General features: G+C 45.1%; 1 protein-coding gene across 7 annotated transcripts in view; it reads left to right on the plus strand.

Annotated features, from left to right (window-relative positions):
- The window catches only part of USP32 (ubiquitin specific peptidase 32), a 249,254-nt gene that overhangs the window by 148,592 nt on the left and 81,151 nt on the right, over nt 1-19,511 (plus strand). For all 7 annotated transcript variants that reach the window (XM_058164121.1, XM_058164122.1, XM_058164123.1 and 4 more), the window contains exons 6-9: nt 8,752-8,883; nt 10,773-10,880; nt 16,093-16,208; nt 18,012-18,074. In XM_058164121.1, the coding sequence (XP_058020104.1) occupies nt 8,752-8,883; nt 10,773-10,880; nt 16,093-16,208; nt 18,012-18,074 (419 nt within the window). The remainder of the gene's footprint in view (nt 1-8,751; nt 8,884-10,772; nt 10,881-16,092; nt 16,209-18,011; nt 18,075-19,511) is intronic.

A 19,511-nucleotide genomic window follows, 5' to 3' on the forward strand; every position in this document is an offset into this window, starting at 1 on the left:
CCAAGCACCTGAATTCTGACCATGGGGATGCTGCAGTGCTCGTCAGTGTCAATAAGTCACTTTTTTCAGTGCCGTTGTAACTTTGAATGGTCACTAAGGCAACAGTTGTTAAGTCAAGGACTCATGACTGGAACGGTGCCTGCTCATCACAGTCGTGACACTCATAAGCAGGTCACTCATGTGACTGACCTGGTTTTATGACCCTTTTTTAAAGCATTAAGTGAAAAATGAAAATAAATGCTCGGGGGGGGGGTGTTAGTAAAAAAATAAGGTCATGCTAGTGATTGCAGGATACTGCAAACAGCCATAAATGTGGACTGGTTGCCGAGCACCTGAAACGTGGTCATGTAACTACCTGTATCTCAACTAATTAAATCATGATTTGACTGCAGCCTTTGGAATATCCGAACCAGGTAAACTCTGGGATGTCCATCATAATTTTCAACCTCCACTAAGTCCCATATCACAGATTGATTGTTTCCTGATTGCTTATTTGTTTCCTATGACTATCATTAAGTGTTGTACCTTATGATTCCTGATGAACGTATCTTTTCTTTTATGCACACTGAGAGTCTATGCACCAAAGACAAATTCCTTGTTTGTTCAATCACATTTGACCAATAAAAAATTCTATTCTATTCTATTCTATTCTATTCTATTCTATTCTATTCTATTCTATTCTATTCTATTCTATTCTATTCCCATTCCTATTCCCAATTCTATTCTATTCTATTCCTATTCCTATTCCCATTCCCATTCCCGTTCCTATTCCTAATTCTGCTCTACTCTACTCTACTCTACTCTACTCTACTCTACTCTACTCTACTCTACTCTACTCTACTCTACTCTACTCTATTCCCTGTACAGGTAGTTCTCGACTTAGAATAGAATAGAATTTTTAGACTTATGATCACAATTGAGCCCAAAATTTAAGTTGCTAAGTGAGACTTAAGTTGCTAAGTGGGTTTTACCACCTTTTACAACCATTCTGGCTACAGTTGTTTAAGTGAATCACCACTGTTGTTAAGTGAGTAACCCGGTTGTTAAATGAATCTGGCTTCCCCATTGACTTGGTCACAAAAGGGGATCACGTGATCCAGGACACGGCAACCGTCATAAATATGAGTTGGTTGCCAAGCTGCTAAATTTCGATCATGTGATCATGGGGGAATGCTGCAATGGCTATAAGCGTGACAAACAATCATAAATCACTTTGTTCAGTGCCGTTGTAACTTTGAACGGTCACTAAACGAATGGCTGTAAGTCGAGGACTACCTGTATTGTTTAGCCATTCCGAAACCTGAAATATACAGCAACTTTCCTGCCTGTTTTTGAAGCAAGGTCTTTCTTTTCAACATTCTTGGCCAAGAGATTAGCAATTCTCCCGTCGATTGGCATAAACTCTGGCTAAATACTGTCTGGAAAGGGTTTAAGGTTTTTCCCCCCCCTTAATCTTCTCAAATGGGAAGGGGCTCCTTCTGCGGGAGAAAAGATTTTAGGGTAGCTCCGACTGGGCAGTTGTACATCTACCGGTTTTTTGGAGTATAAGACACTCCGGACTATAAGACGCACTTACCTTTTTTGGGGAGGAAAACAAGAAAAAAAAAATCTGCCTTTGGCTCCCAGCATCCATCCGGTATTCATCTGGCCCATTCACCGCAGCCCCTTCAGTGCTGCTGCCACCCATTCGCCACCACCCATTCACCACTATACTCATTCGCTGCCACCACGACCTGTTCATTGCCACCGCAGTGGCCCGTTTGCCGCGACCCATTTGCCACCAGCACAGCCCATTCGCCATGGCCCATTTTCCGCCGCCAATCCCTGCCACCTGGAACCAGGCAAAAATGTGACTCTCAGCCAAAAATGGAGCGTGTAGAGGCCGAAAATGCAATGCATGGAGGCCAAAAACAGCTGAAGAGTGGGGGCCAGGTTGTTCTGTCCCCCTCGCCTCAGTCCGAGCGATGACTTAATTAGCCGGCAACTATCAGCTCTGGCAGCAAACTAGCGAGCGTCTGCCAAGTGACTCTGTTATCTCTCTTGATGCCGATGAGTCAACCAGGAACAAACAGTACTTCAGCTCTAATTAAGCAGTTGATTTGCTTGCCACGAAGTGGTATAGCAGCCCTCGCTGGTTTTATATCCTGTGGGGTGTGGCTCCATGACTCAGCACTTCCTAGGCCTGCCCCACCCCTGCTTCTGTTGTTCCCACCTCTCCTGCCTACGGAACCTAGGGTCCAGCCAGGCCTGATTGCCATCAGCCAGGTCTGGAGGCGTGGCCTGGGGGGAAAGAGTCAGGGGACGGAGGCCTCATTATCTCTTCCACCTGGCCAGCTCTTTCCTTTCTTGGCTTCATTTTCAAGTTTAGATATATTCACCCACGTGCTGCTATCTATGAATGTGTTGGAAAACAGATACAGGTAGTCCTCAACTTACGACCACAATGGAGCCCAAAATTTCTCTTGCTAAGCGAGACAGTTGTTGAATGAGTTTTGCCCCGTTTTTACAAGCTTTTCTGCTACTGTTGCTAATTAAATCACCGCAGTTGTTAAGTTAGTAACACAGTTGTTTTAAGTGAATTCTGGCTCCCCCGTTGAAGGTCGCAAAAGGGGATCCCTTACACTGCAACCGTCACAAATATGAGTCGGTCGCCAAGCATGTGAATTTTCATCACATTACTAGAGAGATGTCTGTAGAGATTCTCAGTCATCCAGGTCCTGGTTGTCCCAAAGGTGCTTTTTCAGGAGGCAGCTGGACTTTCGTGTTTCCTTTTTTTGAAGACGTTTCACTTCTCATCCTGGACTTTCTGGTTTTTCTTTGAAAACCAGGGACACCTGAGTGATGCAAATGGGTGGAACAGCCTTCTTGGAACTGTTGAAAGGACAACGTTCTAGTTTGCAGTCCTTTCAACAGTTCCAAGAAGGCTGTTCCACCCATTTGCACCACTCAGGTGACCCAGAGGACACAGATAAACCTCCAAGTGGCCTCAAGGACCGTCTAAAAGGATGCAAATGACCAGCTATCCGCAAGGAATATCAACCCTTCCATTTGCCACCATCCAGTCAAAGCTGAAAAAGATTCTTGGAGAAAATGGGGCGAGGAGGAGCAGCCCCTGTTTACCACAGCTGTTGGGAAACCAGAGGGATCTTGAGTTTGGGGAGAGGGGGGATGTTAACGAACAGACAAACTGGCTCACCACGGACATCAACCCCTTATCTCCTCCCACCCACCCTTTAAATTCCGTGACCTCATGGTACAAGAGTACCATTCATAATCTGGATAAGTGCTGTACAGACAACCGTTAGTTACAATATTGGTCCAGTCACTTTCTTGTTAAATAAATAGGTAAGGTTATGTGGCATCCATAAATTATTTTAGGACGAGGAGGAGGGGGGCTGCGTTCCTAGAGTCTTTTGCAACTAGAAGGATGCCATGCCGTCTTCCGTCGAAGTCTGGTATTTAAAAAAAATAATAATTAAAAAGTCACTTTCCAGCGGTTCTTGGCAGGTCCACGTTGTGGGCAGGTTGAGAGCGGCGAGCGGCCCCTTCTTGCCCTCCGCGATTGAGGGAGGGGGGCGTCCTCTTACGTGGAGGTGGGCGAGTCCATTGTGGAGAGAATGCGCACGATCTCGGTACGCTGGGTGGGCGATATGTGCTGCGTCATGTGGACGATGGAATCCATGGCTATCTCTGGGTTAGCCTGGACCAAGCTAGGAGGAAGAAAAAGGAGAAGCAAGGAATATCAATCTGTCTGCAAGGAATATCAATCCTTCCATTTGCCACCATCCAGTCAAAGCTGAAGAAGATTCTTGGAGAAGTTTTCACAGAAAAACCAGAAAGTCCAGTTGCCTCTTGAAAAAAAATACCTTTGGGACAGCCATGATCTGGATCAGGGGTCTCCAACCTTGGTCCCTTTAAGACTTGTGGACTTCAACTCCCAGAGTTCCTCAGCCAGCTTTGCTGGCTGAGGGACTCTGGGAGTTGAAGTCCACAAGTCTTAAAGGGACCAAGGTTGGAGACCCCTGATCTGGATGACTGAGCATCTCCATAGGCATTTCTCTGAAGATGTTTCGCTTCTCATCCGAAGAAGCTTCTTCAGCTCTGACTGGATGGTGGAGGAATGGAAGGATTTATATTCCTTGCAGACAGCTGGAAATTTGCAAATTTGCCTGCAAGGAATATAAATCCTTCCCTTCCCCACCATCCAGCCGGAGACTGAAGAAGCTTCTTGGATGAGAAGCAAAACGTCCTCAAAAGAAAAACCAAGAAAGTCCAATTGCCTCTTGAAAAGAAAAAAGCACCTTTGGGACACTGTGGAAATGCTGTAAATGGTTGCAAGCATGACCTGTCATAAGTCGCTTATTTCAATGCCGTTGGTAACTTTAAACAGTCGCTAAGCGAATGGGTAGAAGTCAAGGACTCCCGGCATTATCAAGAGCTGCTGTAAAATTGGATTTTAGCCTTTGAAAATTTTAATCCCGGTTTAATTCCATGCTTTAATTCTATGCGCACACAAGCTGTACAGCCAAAGTGCCTTTGCACACACAGGTGGCACTTGTTGGCAACTCTTTGAAGGCAAATGCATCGTTTTTGGGATGGTGCACCAGCTGCGGAAGGGCACAGTGCAATCTGTGCTGCCTAATTTCTCAAGGTCACACCTGTGTGTCTAATGTACGTTAAATGCTGCTTTATTTGCCTGCATAAGCAGAAATGATAGAACTGTTTTCTGACACAATCAGGCTATTTTTATTATTATTATTATTATTATTATTATTATTATTATTTATTATTATTATTTATTAGATTTTTATACCGCCCTTCTCCCGAAGGACTCAGGGCGGTGTACAGCCAAGAATAAAACTCAATATATATATATATACAATTAAAACCAGAAGTTAAAACAAAGCAAATTACAGGAAAAAAAAGGCCGACCTTAAAATTTAAAAATTTAAAAACCCTAAAATAGTAAAAACCCAATTTAAAATAGTAAAACTATTATGCCAGTCCCGCTTGAATAAATAAGTGTGTTTTTAGCTCACGGCGAAAGGTCCGAAGATCAGGCACTTGGCGTAAGCCAGGGGGAAGTTCGTTCCAGAGCGTCGGAGCTCCAACAGAGAAGGCCCTGCTCCTGGGGGCCGCCAGCCGACACTGTTTGGCGGATGGCACCCTGAGAAGACCCTCTCTGTGAGAGCGTACGGGTCGGTGGGAGGCATAAGGTAACAGCAGGCGGTCTCGTAAGTACCCGGGTCCTAAGCCTTTTTTTTAACCAAAAAAGGAAGTCTAACTAGACACAGGCATAACACCTATAGTTCTTGGAACAAAGTTACTATTCTAAGTCCCAAAGGTGCTTTTTTTCAAGAGGCAACTGGACTTTTTTTTTTTTTTTTGGAAGACGTTTCACTTCTCATCCAAGAAGCTTCTTCAGCTCTGACTGGATGGTGGGGAAATGGAATGATTTATACTCCTTGCAGACAGCTGGTCATTTGCATCCTTTTAGAGGGTCGTCGAGGCCACTTGGAGGTTGAACTTTGAAATAGGAGAACAAACTGATCAGGACAAGATTCAGCAGCCCATCTTCATTTAAAAGACAAAGACCACACTTTGAGTACATCAAAGTCCACATTTTGGACAAAGAGGACCGCTGGTTTGAAAGGGGTCAAAGACTCTGGTGGCTCAGAGTGGTAAGACAGTCTGTTATTAACAGCAGCTGCTTGCAGTTACTGCAGGTTCAAGTCCCACCAGGCCCAAGGTTGACTCAGCCTTCCATCCTTTATAAGGTAGGTAAAATGAGGACCCAGATTGTTGGGGGCAATAAGTTGACTTTGTATATAATATACAAATGGATGAAGACTATTGCTTGACATAGTGTAAGCCACCCTGAGTCTTTGGAGAAGGGCGTGATATAAATGCAAATAAAAAAAAAAAGAGGCCATCTATGTCAAATTTGAGCAGCCCTCTCTCAACAGAGGGAGAAGGATCGACATCATCTATCTCCAATCCACAACACAGTCCTTTCAGCAGTTCCAAGAAGGCTCCACACGCATTTGCAACACTCAGGTGACCCTGAGGACACAGATAAACCTCCAAGTGGCCTCAACGACTCTCTAAAAGAATGCAAATGACCAGCTGTCTGCAAGGAATATAAATCCTTCCATTCTCCACCATCCAGTCAGAGCTGAAGAAGCTTCTTGGATCAGAAGCGAACCGTCTTCAAAGAAAAACCAAGAAAGTCCAGTTGCCTCTGGAAAAAAGCACCTTTGGGACAATCCTGACCTGGATGACTGAGAATCTCCATAGACTTCCAGCCCTATGATCCTGTGTTCTGTGTTCTACATTGACCATTCATAGTCTCTAGCTTATTTTCTTTTAAACAAAGAGATGATTAAAACACCCGCTAAGCACACTGCTGCAGTACAGCATTGAAGTGGTGTGAAAACTGTATTATCTTAGCAGGTGAAGTAGCGGTTGAACGAGATAAAGTGAGCATCAAATCCATTTCTCCCCATTCCTTCTGCAAACGATTTTCGTCTTCCCATAGCAGATTCTTCAGTGTTTGCAAAAGGAAGAGGAGGACTATAGTTCTCCTATAGAAGAAGGACTAAGGTGGGGCAAAATGTAAAATTTATTACTACCGGTTCCGTGGGTGTGACTTGCTGGGGGGCTGGTAATTTGACTGGGTGGGTGTGGCCAACTTTTTTTTTTTTACTTTTAAAAGCATTTTTTCTACAACCTCTTTGGCCGAAGAGGTTGTAGAAAAAAATGCTTTTAAAAGGCTCCTCTGACGATCCCAGCTGAGTTGCCTGATCATCAGAGGCTTTTGTTTTCGTTTAAAAGCATTTTGTTTTGCCTTTAAAAGAAAAAAAAGCTTCTGATGATCAGGCAACTCAGCTGGGATTGTCAGAGAAGCCTTTTAAAAGCATTGTTTCTACAACCCCTTCAGCCGAAGAGATTTTAAAAACCTCTTACGATCCCAGCTGAGGCGTGTGATCATCAGAGGCTATTTTTTTTTTTTACTTTTAAAAGCATTTTTTCAGCCAAAGAAAAAATGCTTTTAAAAGAAAAAAAACACTCTAATAATCGCGCAGCTCAGCTGGACATGGGAGAGGCTGGAGCAGGGATTTTTGCTACCAGTTCTTCGAATCACCCACCGCCATCGCTACCGGATCGAGTGATCCGGTCTGAACCAGGAGCATTTCATCCCTGGACTAAGGGGTGAAGAGAAGGACTAGGGGTGACATGATAGCAGTTGTTGTGTCTGCGCCCTCCAAGCTGGGCCCCCTGCCAGAAAGTGACTTGGAAAGTGAGGGGGAAGGGCCATCAGGACTTACCACGGGAGCACCGGCTTCCCTGGCTCAGCTCCAGGAGCCAGAGGCAGGCCAGGTGGAGGAGATAATGAGGCCTCCGTCCCCTGACTCTTCCCCCCCCCCAGGCCACACCTCCAGACCCAGCTGATGGCAATCAGGCCTGGCTGGATCCTAGGTTTCATAGGCAGGAGAGGCGGGAACAACAGAAGCAGGGGTGGGGCAGGCCTAGGAAATGCTGAGTCATGGAGCCACACCCCACAGGATATAAAAGCAGCAAGGGCTGCTATGCCTCTTCGTAGCAGCTTAACTAGAGCTGAAGTACTGTTTGTTGACTCATCCGCATCAAGGCAGATAACAGAGACACTTGGCAGACGCTCACTAGTTTGCTGCCAGAGCTGATAGTGCCGGCTAATTAAGTCATCACTCGGACGGAGGCGAGGGGAACAGAACAGCAGTCTTCCAGTACTTGAGGGGCCGCCGCCATAGAAAAGATGGGATATTCTCCAAAGTACCTGAAGCCAGGACAAGAAGTAATGGATGGAAGGGTTGTATTTTTTCGAGAACAGTTGTTGTCAGACATTAGCGAACACTGTGTCGTGGTCTGTCAGCAGCCTACGGAGCTGGCAACGAGTCGGACAGTGATGAGGCTGAGATGAGGCCAGGGCCATCGGGAAGTGCGGTGCGGACTCCAGGGCCTCCAGAGACTGATAGTAGTGAGGCAGAGGAACAGGAGGAGCCTGTTCCTAATGCACGCATGAGAAGAGCTGCCAGAAGGCAAGAGCAGCTTAAGCAGAGAGGACAACTCGGGAATAGGGCCAAGAGATGATTGGCCCTCCCATAAGGCTTAAAACAGACCAGCACCGGTGTTTCAGCTTTGCTGGAAAACAACGTTGTAGCTGTGTCTTCTGCTTCGTCTTCTGCTTCGTGTATGTCTTTGTTTTTGTGGCTTCTGGACATTTGCCAGGAAGGGCCTTTGGCAGTTTGCCTAATTGGACTAAGGTTTGTTAGATAACCGAGGAATTTGTGTTGGGAGGCATTTGTTTTACTTTGAGTTGAACTACGCTGGGAATGAAGTAATTCCCAGCTGTTCGAATAAAGTTTATTTTTCCACGGACTAAGTTTATTACTACCTACTTGGGCCTGGGTCACAACACACTGGCACAAAAATGTTGTTGCGTGTCACTTTTGACCTGGACGTCCTAGGTTCCCCATCACTGCCCTAGGCTATTTGCCTATTCAATATATTGAATGGTGGTAATTAAACCTGGTCCCTCTGCACTACAGACCTCCCATTAAGGAGGGAGGTTTCCATAAAACAATCTGCATTCCCGGAATTGCTCCTTTGAGCTTGTTGCTTGAGTATAAAGTGGCTTGACGTACAACACCCTTGGACTTTAAAGACACCGTTTTCATTTGCCTGACTTTGATCGTCTTGGCTTTTATGCAGTGGAAGAATCGGACATCATCGACCTCGAGAAACGCTATTGGCTGCTGAAAGCTCAATCAAGAACGGGCCGTTTTGATCTGGAAACGTTTGGCCTCCTGGTTTCCCCTCCGATCCATCCGTCCCTGAGCGAAGGTATGTAACGCTCGTTGGCGATTAATCTCTTCTCGGTTTTCTTTCAATACAGGGAGTCCTCGACATACGACCACAATTGAGCAGTGGTCAAATGTAAAATTTGTTACTACTGGTTCTGTGGGCGTGGCTTGGGGGGGTAAAGTGACTGGGTGGGTGTGGCCATTTAAAAAAAAAACTTTTAAAAGCATTTTTTCTATAACCTCTTTGGCTGAAGAGGTTGTAAAAAAAATGTTTTTTTTTATTTTTTATTTGTGCACATTAAAACATAAGACAAACATACGACATTTATAAATATATATAACACTATTCCTTTTCAGCTATTCAGAGTAAGAAAGGACCGCTCAGAAAAAAATGCTTTTAAAAGGCTCTGACAATCCCAGCTGAGTTGCCTGATCGTCAGAGGCTTTTCTTTCCTCGAAAAGCCACAGGTGGCATGCGGAGCCATATCTGTGGGCACGCGAGTGTTACCCTAGCTCAGCTCCAGCGCGCATGCACACGCCAGCCAGCTGATTTTCAAGCCTCCTGGACCCACCGGAAGTCAGGAAAAAGGCCGTTTCCGGCCTCCGGAGGGTTTCCGGGTGGGGGAAAGGCCGTTTCATCCTCCCCAGGATCCAAGAAAGCCTCTGGAGCCTGGGGAGGGTGAAAAATGGGCCTATTGTGTCCATTGTGCTGTCACGGGGCGTATTGAATTATGGGTATGGGCATGCATGCGGACGACACCCCCCCCCCCGCGCTCCCCCCGCTTTTGGCAAGCGATGGCAAAAAGGTTAGCCATCACTGTTGTATAAGGAGTCCCAGCTGGCCGTGGCCGGTCCAGTACGTGTGCTCTGAGAGGTTGGTCCCACCTCAGAAGCGCTCTCTGTACAGGCAATCAATAGTAAACTTGAAACAACTGCATTAAACGTTTATGGAGGTGGCTCATTTCATCAGTGCCTAAAGGACAGGGACCTGATTTGCCCCATTGAAAAGGAATCAATGAAAAGAGAAGTGTTTAATAAGAGGCAAATCTTGAGCATCTTCCTGTAATCCCTTCTGGATTTGCCTGCTATGAATTCTGGGAATTGTAGTTGTAAGCCATCTGGAGGCTACCTGTTCTGACCTAGGCTTCCCAAGAGCACGAAGCAGGCTCCTTGTCCCGACAAAAAGCCCCTTTTTATTAAGTTACTGTGAATTCCTCTCATTCACATCCAGCAAAGTTTTTTCAAGGGAGAATTTACAGTCACAGACCTTATCTGGCTTGGAGAGCTGCTATCTTCAAAACTTGGCAAAGAGTCTCCAAGAGTCACGAACCAATTAAGCGAACTAATTGTCTCCTGCAAACTCCACTCCCCTTTCGCTTCTCTTTATTCCCCATGGGAGGGGCCATTCACCATCCACCTGGGGCTTTACTCCTGAGTCGACCCTTGTTCCTTAGCTGTTCCCTTCTCCTGGCAGCTCTGCGCATGCGCACACTGGGGACAGGCTCCAGCTGTTCTTCTGCCTCACTGATGTCCAACTCCAAAGGCAGCTGACAACTGTCAGAAGGCCCTGGCCCTATCTCTGCCTCCGACGCAGAGCCCTCATCAGAGCCTTCCCCAGAGAGTCCAGGACTGGCCCATGTTCCTCACTGTCTGAGTCTGTCACCAGCTCCACTGGCCGCTGGCGGGCCACAATACTACCAAATTGAACACTATTTCTTTTCCCCCTTGGTGAGGATAAAGGAGTCAACCATAACAGAAATAGACAAGAACTTTTTTTTAAGGGCCGCTGTAACTTTGAACGGTTGCTAAATGATTGTAAGTTGAGGACTACCTGTAATCTCAGCTAATGAAACCATGACTCGATTGAACAAATTGGGCGCTCTCTATAACTGAAACAAACTCAGCCTGCTGCTCTGGGATCTTCTGCAGGCCTGTTTAACGCCTTTGATGAAAACCGCGACAATCACATAGACTTCAAGGAAATCTCGTGCGGGCTCTCGGCTTGCTGCAGGGGACCGCTGGCAGAACGGCAGAAATGTGAGTATGTCTAGGAAGCTTCCCAGGCTCCCCTTCAGATGTTAAAGATGCTCCCAGGTGTCGCTTGGGATCACTGACTCGCACAGTCTCAGCCCTGGAAAATAACCACCCAAATCACTTTCTCGCGTACGCAGCTTCTGTAGACAACTTTCATGTGTAAACCGCTTCTTTAAACTACATGGAGACCCAGGGAATTTAAAATAACAGCAACATTTTATTGGTTACTGAGAGGACCTTGATGCCCTCTGAGCTTGGTTATTTTTCTTGCAGGCGTTTCATTACCCAAACTAGGTAACATCATCAGTGCTAGAAGAGAGTGAGGGCTTGCTCTTTACTGGTTACTGGTTTATTAGTTATTACCCAACCCCCAGGCCATGTTTACTGGACCCCAACCACTGGGCCATGTCTTATTCAGAATTGGGCCGCGCAAGTGGACGGCTGGACCATGCGAATGTGTATGCACAACTCAACATGCGTGAGTGAGTGACTTGCGCGCGTGTGTGTGTGGTGGGCACGTGCGCACTGCGCACTGGCCTGACGATCACACAAGTTGAGCTGTACGTGTGCGTGCTAGCCTGCCACTTGCACAAGGGCTGTGTGCGTTCTGGCCTGCCTTTTGTGTGTCCCAGTTCTCTCCGCCCCAACCGGGCTGCCAAGCAGCAAAGATTGGTGACTACTGAGTTACTATATATATATGCTTTTCCCCTTCTCTCTCCCTCTCCCTCCCTCCCTCCCTCACTCCCTCCCTCCCTCTCTCTCTGTCTCTCTCTCCTCTATGTCTGTCTGTCTGTCTGTCTGTCTGTATCTATCTATCTATCTATCTATCTATCTATCTATCTATCTATCTATCTATCTATCTACACACCTACCTACCTACTGATCGATCTGTCTGTCTGTCTGTCTGTCTATCTATCTATCTATCTATCTATCTACACACCTACCTACCTACTGATCGATCTATCTATCTATCTATCTATCTATCTATCTATCTATCTATCTATCTATCTATCTATCTATCTATCTATCTATCTATCTACCTACCTACCTCCTACCTACCTACCTCTTCCATATCTATCTATCTATCTATCTATCTATCTATCTATCTATCTATCTATCTATCTATCTATCTATCTATCTATATCTATCTACACACCTACCTACCTACTGCTCGATCTGTCTGTCTGTCTGTCTGTCTGTCTGTCTGTCTGTCTGTCTGTCTGCAACAGAATCATCAGTGCTTGGAATACTTTACCTGACTCTGTGGTTTCTTCTCATAATCCTAAAAGCTTTAACCAAAAACTTTCTACTATTGACCTCACCCCATTCCTAAGAGGACCATAAGGGGCGTGTATAAGCGCACAAACGTGCCTACCGTTCCTGTCCTATTGTTTTTCTTTTCTTCTTCCTATATATGTTTATATGTGTATATACTATATAATCTTTTTGTATGATGTTGTGACAAAATAAATAAATAAAATAAAATAAATAAAATCTATCTATCTATCTATCTATCTATCTATCTATCTATCTATCTATCTATCTATCTATCTATCATCTACCGTCTATCTATATCTATCTAATCTATCCTCCCTCCCTCCCCCTCTCTCTCTTTCTCTCTCTCTCTCTCTCACACACACACACTTATACACTCATAGAATCAAAGGGCTGGAAGGGACTTTGGGCATCTTCTAGTCCAGAGTTCCCCCGGCGGGAAGATGGTCTGGTTCTGTGCGAGCTGTGGCCGCCCATAATTCACACAACTAGAGCGTGCACATGTGCTTGCCCACTGCTCACACAAGTGGGGATGTACGTGTGCTCTCTCACCATCCACTTCCGTGGCCTGGTTCCAAACGGCTCAAGACCCAGTAGTAGGCTTTGGCCCGTGGGGCTTGGGGACCCCTGTTCTAGCCAAACCCCCTCCTAAGGCAGGACTCTCTTACCATTCCAGCTAAATAGTTGTCCAGTCTATTTTTGAAACCCACCAGTGATGGAGCACCAACAAGCCCAGGAGGCAAGCTATTCCATTGATTAATTATTCTCACTGGCAAATATATATATATATATTTCTCCTTATTTCTAAGGGACCAATTTTCCCAAAGCTGGGATTACGGCAGAGTCTTTGTGGGGCATTCTGGCGCTCGTGTCTTTCGGGAAACCCTCTCTCCAATATAACATGAGTGGAATTTATTGATGGGCTCTATGCTCGTCTTGCTCCTTCTGTGATTTTATTGCTTTTTATGACCTGCAAATGTCAAAGTATCTGTGTGGCAGACACAAACACACACGCACAAACATGTGGTATACGTTTTGTTTTTTTCCCCAAGAGGTTGACATTTACTGCTGTTTCTTCCTGGGTACGTAGAACCGTTTTTTTCTCAACCTCAGCAACTTTACGCTGAGATGACTTCAACTCCCAGAATTCCCCAGCCAGCATGCATTCTGGGAGCAAGCTGGCGGGGGAATTCTGGGAGTTGTAGTCCAGTCATCTCAACGTTGTTTAGGTTGAGAAACACAGTGATGTAGAGGTTGATCAGTCCTGGCTCTATAGGGATAATATGTGAAAACAGAGCTAAGTTTATTGCCTACAGACTTTTTCCTCTTTTTTGGGGGTGCTTTCTACATCGGCTCCCTAATCTGCATTTTAAGGCTTCTGTGTCTCCCCCCCCCCCCGCTTTATTGTCGTTCTTCCCTCTATGGGTGCATGCACACATTAAGGAAATATAATCTCCCATGATGGTTTTGGAATGAGGGCTTTTAAAAGCTAATTCCTAATCATCTGCCAGCTCTGTTAATTCAATATAGTATTGTGAGTTACTCTCTTTTGATGTCAATTACAGTCTATTTTCTGGAAGAAGTTGTCTGGTTCATTGGTAGTCGATAAACCCCCACCCCACTCCCCTCATTTCTTTATTTTTTGGGGCTGGATTTTAATTTCTCTTTAATAAAATATTCATAGGCGCAAACAGCTAGCTCTGTTTACGGCATTGACATTTGTGTTTACGTGGATGGAGTATGTGGAGAGCCCGTGTGCTGCAAATGCCAATATTTTGCTCTTTGGAAAAAGAAGAGTAAACAGATTATATCGTTTATTGCTTCTCTGGTGCTGGTCCCTGCAATCTCTGAAATAGATTTCCTCCCTCTAATGGAGGCCACTCTTCAGAAAAGTCTCTTGTGATTCCTTTTAACTATGCCCTGTTTGCAGCTATTCCCTCCCACAAATTTTCCAGTGTCTGCACTAAACGCAAGATAGCATCCCTAACGCTCCCTTCTTCTATTTTCCCCATAGCAACAACCCAAGCTACATCTCTAGGTGGCTGGGCTGAGAGAGAGGTACTGGCCCAAAGTTACCCAGCAGCTTTCAAGCCTAAGGCAGAACTAGAACTCACCATCACCTGGTGATTAGCCCCAAATCACCCAATGACTTTTATGCCTAAGGCAGGACTAGAACTCATCCTCTACTGGTGATTGACCCAAAGTTACCCAGCAGCTTTCAAGCCTAAGGCAGGACTAGAACTCACCATCACCTGGTGATTAGCTCCAAATCACCCAATGATTTTCATGCCTAAAGCGGGATTAGAACTTACCGTCTCCTGGTGATTGATCCAAAATCACCCTGTGACTTTTATGCCTAAGGCAGGACTAGAACTCAGCAACTCCTAGTGATTGGCCCAAAATCACCCAATGGGATTAGAACTCACTGTCTCCTGGTGATTGGTCCAAAATTACCCAGTGACTTTTATGCCTAAAGCAGGACTAGAACTCACCACCTCCTAGTGATTGGCCCAAAATCACCCAATGACTTTCATGCCTAAGGCGGGACTAGAAATCACCGTCTCCTGGTGATTGGCCCAAAATCACCCAATGATTTTCTTGCCTAAGGCAGGACTAGAACTCACCGTCTCCTGGTGATTGATCCAAAATCACCCTGTGACTTATGCCTAAGGCAGGACTAGAACTCAGCAACTCCTAGTGATTGGCCCAAAATCACCCAATGGGATTAGAACTCTCTGTCTCCTGGTGATTGGTCCAAAATTACCCAGTGACTTTTATGCCTAAAGCAGGACTAGAACTCACCACCTCCTAGTGATTGGCCCAAAATCACCCAATGACTTTCATGCCTAAGGCGGGACTAGAAATCACCGTCTCCTGGTGATTGGCCCAAAATCACCCAATGATTTTCTTGCCTAAGGCAGGACTAGAACTCACCATCTCCTGGTGATTGATCCAAAATCACCCAGTGACTTTTATGCCTAAGGCAGGACTAGAACTCACCATCTCCTGGTGATTGGCCCAAAATCACCCAATGACTCATACCTAAGGCGAGACTAGAACTCAGCTATCTCCCAGTTTCTAATCCAGCCCGTTAAACTACACACGTGATGACGAACCTATGGCATGCATGCCAGAGGTGGCATGCAAAGCCCTCTCTGTGGGCACGCGCACCCTCGCCAACTGCTCTTCCAGGTTCCGTTGTGCAAATGCGCACCAGACAGTTGCTGTCTTCTGGGTTTTGGTGTTCCAGCGCACAAACACGCTCCAGTTTGGGCACTCAGTGCTAAAAAGGTTATCCGTCACTTCTCCACACCAATCTGAACTTTCTAGTTACTCAAGTTCTCCTCTTTGAACGCTCGTCTTTTGTGTCTCTTGTCAACTATTAAGTTTCCCGGGCTACTTTCCCATTGCATCTGAGAAAATGGACAATTACTAACTCAGGTTTAAAAGCCAGAAAAAAGGGTTTCATTTAGAGGAATAGTTAAATCTCAAGATGACTATTATCCTGGTTCATTGCAGACTCAGCCAGATGAATAAAAACAACAAACAAACAAACAAATAAATAAAAGAAGCAGTTTAAAGCAGTTGTAAAAAATAAAAATACTGATTATCCCTCATTGCTCCTTAACATTATAATGATTCCTTCAGGCCCCCCCCCTCCCAATTCAATCTTTCAGGTTAGTTTTGCCTTCTCTGCTAATTCTGCCGTCTTCACAATCCATTCCTTCATTATGGGCATTTTCAGCATTTTCCCCCCCATCTTTGTGCGTGCAAGAATCTTGCTGCCGTTCCTGTCTTTTACATTTTTTCTAATCAACTATCCGTACGCTCAACACACCCCAAAAATATCCAGTTTTGGTTTCATCTCAGCCTTTAAAATCTTTTTGAGTCGTCGTCAGCCGTTCAGTTCTGTTAGAATAACCATTTCTCTCTCTCTCAGTTTGCTTCAAGGTCTTCGACGTTGACCGAGACGGGGTTTTGTCTAAGGCTGAACTCGAAGAAATGGTCGTGGCCCTTCTGGAGGTTTGGAAAGATAATCGTATTGATAACATTCCAGTAAGTGGCATTCCACATTAATATTAGCTAAACAAGGACTGCCCATTTTGGTTTACTCTCCAAGCTTGTTTCGATTTACTTTCTCAACGTTTCGTTACCACGCTAGGTAACATCATCAGCAGAATTGTCTTGTCCTGTTCCTCTCTAGCTTATAAATGTCTCGTGTGTGCCCGTGGGATCAGTTGGTCGCGTGATTGGTTGTTCGTTTGGAGCTATATTTAAATTGGGGCCTCTGTGGCTCAGACTGCTAAGACAGTCTGTTATTAACACAGCTGCTTGCAATTACTGCAGGTTCTAGTCCCACCAGGCCCAAGGTTGACTCAGCCTTCCATCCTTTATAAGGTAGGTAAAATGAGGACCCAGATTGTTGGGGGCAATAAAAGTTGACTTTCTACATAAATATACAAATAGGATGAAGACTATTGCTAACATAGTGTAAGCCGCCCTGAGTCTTCGGAGAAGGGCGGGATATAAATTCAAATAATAAAAAAATTCTGAGCAGCTGATTGGTTCTCTTGTTGATTGGTCGTTCGAATGGTCTGGTTTCTTTGTTCTTATGTTTGTTTAGAAAATCTATATTGCCGCCTACTCGCACATGGTGCCTTACAAGGCGGTTTACAAGGATACAAAAACAGCATATAAAAGAAATAAGAATAAAAAGAAAAATAATAAAATAATAACCCCCCACCCCCACCCCAGAAACAACATACATCCATACTAGCCATTTAATGGGCTCCGTCCCGCTCTGGATTCCCCAGACCCGCTGGCAGAACCATGTCTTCAGGGCTTTCCGAAAAAGTATTAGAGTGTGGGCCGGTGTTGTGGCCTGTCGGCTGCCAGCCCAGGCAACCGAAAAGGTTCTAAAAAAATGCTTTTAAAAGCCTCTGATGATCAGGCAACTCAGCTGGGATAGCCAGAGGAGCCTTTTAAAAGCATTTTTTCTACAATCTCTTTGGCCGAAGTGGTTGTAGAAAAAATGCTTTTAAAGGATTCTGACGATCCCAGCTGAGCCACATGATCATCGGAGGCTTTTTTCTTTTACTTTTAAAAGCATTTTTTCGGCCGAAGAATGATCAACTGTGGCACACAATCTTTTTTGTTACTTTTAAAAGCATTTTTTTTACTCCCTATTTGGCCAAATAGGTTGTAAAAAATGCTTTTAAAAGTAAAAAAAAAGGGTCTGACGATCAGGCAACTCAGCTGGGATCATCAGAACCTTTTTTTACCTTTTAAAAACATTTTTTTACCACCCATTCAGCCAAATAGGTTGTTAAAAAATGCTTTTAAAAGTAAAAAAAAGGCTCTGACGATTGCGTGGCTCAGCTGGGATCATCAGAGCCTTTTTTTAACCTTTTAAAAGCAATTTTTTACCACCCATTTGGCTGAATAGGTTGTTAAAAAATGCTTTTAAAAGTTTAGAAAAAAAAGGCTCCGATGATCAGGCAGCTTAGCTGGGATCGTCAGAACCTTTTTTTACCTTTTAAAAGCATTTTTTAAAAGAACCGGCAAGCAGGCGACCGGGCACTTGGGTGGGCATAGGTTGGGGGGGATGGGCGGCAGGGATTTTTGCTACCAGTTCTCCAAACCACCCGCTGCCATCACTACCAGATCAGCCGATCCGGTCCAAACTGGGAGCATTTCACCCCTGATTTAAAGCTCATTGATTTTAGCAAATCTGCACTCTATGGTTCAACCCAGCATTCTTACTTTTGGGGTCTATATACGTAGACCAAAACAACATTCAGACTAAGTTTCTTAACTTTCATGGGATCTTCCTGTTCTTCTCTCTTTTTTTTCCCCAAGGAGCTGCACATGAATTTGCCTGATATTGTAGAAGATATTCTAAAATCACACGACACTACCAAGGTAAGAAAGGGCATCTCTTATCCCTTATTGTGCAGCTCAAGAAATCAGTGCAGAAATAGCTTCCAGAAACTGAAATTCCCTCTGAATTTGGACCAGAGTGAGGCTGAGCCAAGCTGCTTGAGTTAACTCATACGTGGAAGGTCTGTTTACTGTGAAATTGATTTGCACGGTATCCTTTGCAGAAAGAAGCCAAAGAGGATAAAAAGCATTAAAAGAGATCATTTATTTACTTTCCATTTATTCAACATTACCTACTGGATATGGTGGCAAAAATCCACTGAGCTAACGGATGTAATTACCACTCGCTGTTTTCACCCATAGTAAAATTATAGAACAGTGGTTGTTAAATATGTTTTAAAAATTGGTCAGTTCCATCTGCTGGGCTTTTTCTGTTCCACTAACATTCTCATAAGCTCCTGAATATGAGAAAGGTTAGGAGCAACGATGAAGCAGTGGTTAGAATGCAGTATTGCAGACTAACTCTGCCGACTGCCAGCAGTTCGATCCTGACCAGCTCAAGCTTGACTCAGCTTTCCAACTTTCCAAGGTTGGTAAAATGAGGACTCAGCTCATTGTGGACAATATGCTGACTGTTCTGTCCCCCTCCCCACCTCACGCAGGAGCGAACGTCTAACAGTCCTTTATTTTGCAACCAACCTGAATTTCCTTGGTGGATGAAAGACTTGGCAGGTACAGTGCAAATGCTTGCCAAGTTTCTAATCACTTGGCAGAGACGGGAGTCCATGTGTCCGTTGCCGAGGCAGCCAAGAGCTCACAGAATAATTCCTTCGCACAGTCCAGGCCTTAACTCAAAAACAACTGAGCCGAAGTTCATGCTTGCAGTTTTGTCCATCACAAGGGGCTACGGAGCAACTCCACCCGCTTTTATCCCCTGTGGGGTGTGGTTCAGTGACTCAGCACTCTCTGGGCCTGCCACACCTCTTCCTCTGCTGCGCACGCTTCTCTTTCTACGTTGCCTAGGATCAATCCAGGATTGATCCTCCTTGTCCTCTATCTGTGGGAGCTCCGACACGCCATCTTCCTGGCCTTCCGCTGGCACCTGCGGCATTGCCAGAAAGGAAGGACCTGGAGAGGGAGGCCTTGTCGGCTCCTCTCCCTCACTCTCCGAGTCATCCTCCTCCATGAGGACAGGCTCGGGGGTCGGAGTCACAACACCGACTCTGTAAACCAGTTAAAGAGGGCTGGAAGGCACTGTGAAGTGTGGTACATAAATCTTAAGCCCTACTGCTATTGCTGATGGAAAGCTGACAAAATCAGAAATGAGGAGGTGATAAGCCGCCTGGGGTAGCCAAGGGAAATCATCAAAATCATAAAAAAGCAAAAGTTAGAATATTTCGGACATGTGATGCGACCCAGAAAAATGCGTCATCCTTCACTTAATCCTCCAAGTTAAGATTGAAAGCAAACGCGATCCAG

Source organism: Ahaetulla prasina, chromosome 1, assembly GCF_028640845.1.
Source record: "Ahaetulla prasina isolate Xishuangbanna chromosome 1, ASM2864084v1, whole genome shotgun sequence".
Classification (NCBI taxonomy): Eukaryota; Metazoa; Chordata; class Lepidosauria; order Squamata; family Colubridae; genus Ahaetulla; species Ahaetulla prasina.